The 1,448-nt window shown below is 50.8% G+C and overlaps 1 protein-coding gene across 1 annotated transcript in view; it reads right to left on the reverse strand.

The window, feature by feature from the left end:
- Positions 1-6: 6 nt before the first annotated feature.
- The window catches only part of kank1a (KN motif and ankyrin repeat domains 1a), a gene marked incomplete in the record, with an annotated part of 34,295 nt that continues 32,853 nt past the window's right edge, over positions 7-1,448 (reverse strand). The window contains 3 exon segments of the mRNA XM_014333467.2: positions 7-203; positions 345-443; positions 568-768. Coding sequence (XP_014188953.1) covers positions 141-203; positions 345-443; positions 568-768 — 363 coding nt within the window.

Here is a 1,448-nt window from a genome sequence, read left to right on the forward strand (position 1 = left end):
TGGAGGCAAATGTGCAGATTAAAGAAAAAAGAAAAATCCAGAAATCTCATTGGTTGGTTGGGCAAATCCAGCGATGGGTAAGGCGTCGTGCACGAGAACCAATAGCAGCGCAGGGTTTGTGGGCAGAGGAGGGGCTGGGTTTAATCAAACATGCCCCTCCGGGTCGGACTCGGGGACGTTTTTCTGCCGAGTCGAGGTGTTCCCTGAAACACACACACACACACACACACACACACACACACACACACACACACACACACACACACACACACACACGGTTATTAGGTTCTGAAATGTGTAACGAAGCTTCCATGATTTGGTGCAACATTAAAAGGACGACTCACTGGTGACTGGGCTTTGGAGAAGTTGACGTGAGCGTAAAGCAGCACGGCGATGTCCTTGTGTCCCGCCTCCAGAGCTATGGACAGAGCGCTGCTCTCATCCTGGTGGAGCAAACAAAATAAGTCAGCGTGACCCAAAAGAGCATCTACACACCTGCAGTTCTTCTCTAATGTTAGAAACCAGTGGGCCAACATTACAGCAACAAAGTTCTTCTACACAACTCACACTGTCGCTGAGCGTGGCGTCACAGCCCGGCCGGGCCAGCAGCAGCTTGACGATCTCGACGTGGCCGTGCTCGCTGGCGCACATGAGCGCCGTCGAGCCCTCGTCGTCCTGGATGTTGACGTCGGCGCCGTGAGCCAGCAGGGCTCGAACCATGTCCATCCTGCCGTGACTGACCGCCAGCATCAGCCCCGTCTGGCCGGCCTGCGGCGGGGACAAAAGCACGGTGAGCAAACCCGACGCTTCCGGCCTCCACGCCGATGCGTTCGCGCAAATATCAACTCTGAACTAAAACGGTTTCATTAAACGAAGAGCTCTGATCACACAGAGCTGCTGTTTTCAATGAAGCCACACAAACATCCACAGTATCACAGCACAGCCAGTACAACTGTGCGGTGGGCGGAGCCTGGGTGAAGCAACGATGCATGGTTCAGGTAACTAAGGAACAATCATCCAGATGATTGATGTTACTGTTCATTCATGTTCACAGGATGCAAACAATCCTTTTCTATATTTCAACATGTTTGAAAACTCTTAACGTTGGTTTGTGTTCATCAGCACACGTTGTGCCACAAACACACCGAGTTGCACCAGGTCAAAATCTCTCCAGCAGCTCTAAGAACCTTTGTCTGGAAGCTAACGGGTCGTGTTCCCGGTGAAGCTGCATCGTTCCCAAACACGAGTCCAGATCAAATGTTCAGTATTTCACAAACTGCTGAATTTGTCTCACTTTTAAAAGTCCAGGCCGTTACCTTTCTCCACCACACGGTGTCACTAAAGTGCAATTTCCCCCCTTCAGCAGCTCCAGAGGTTTAAACTAAACTGTTCAAACTTCTGCAGGCAGTCGTTCATCGACTCATGTTTAGCTTCATTTGTGCATTTCT

Source organism: Haplochromis burtoni, unplaced genomic scaffold, assembly GCF_018398535.1.
Source record: "Haplochromis burtoni strain Fernald_Lab_line unplaced genomic scaffold, NCSU_Asbu1 Contig_43, whole genome shotgun sequence".
Lineage (NCBI taxonomy): Eukaryota > Metazoa > Chordata > Actinopteri > Cichliformes > Cichlidae > Haplochromis > Haplochromis burtoni.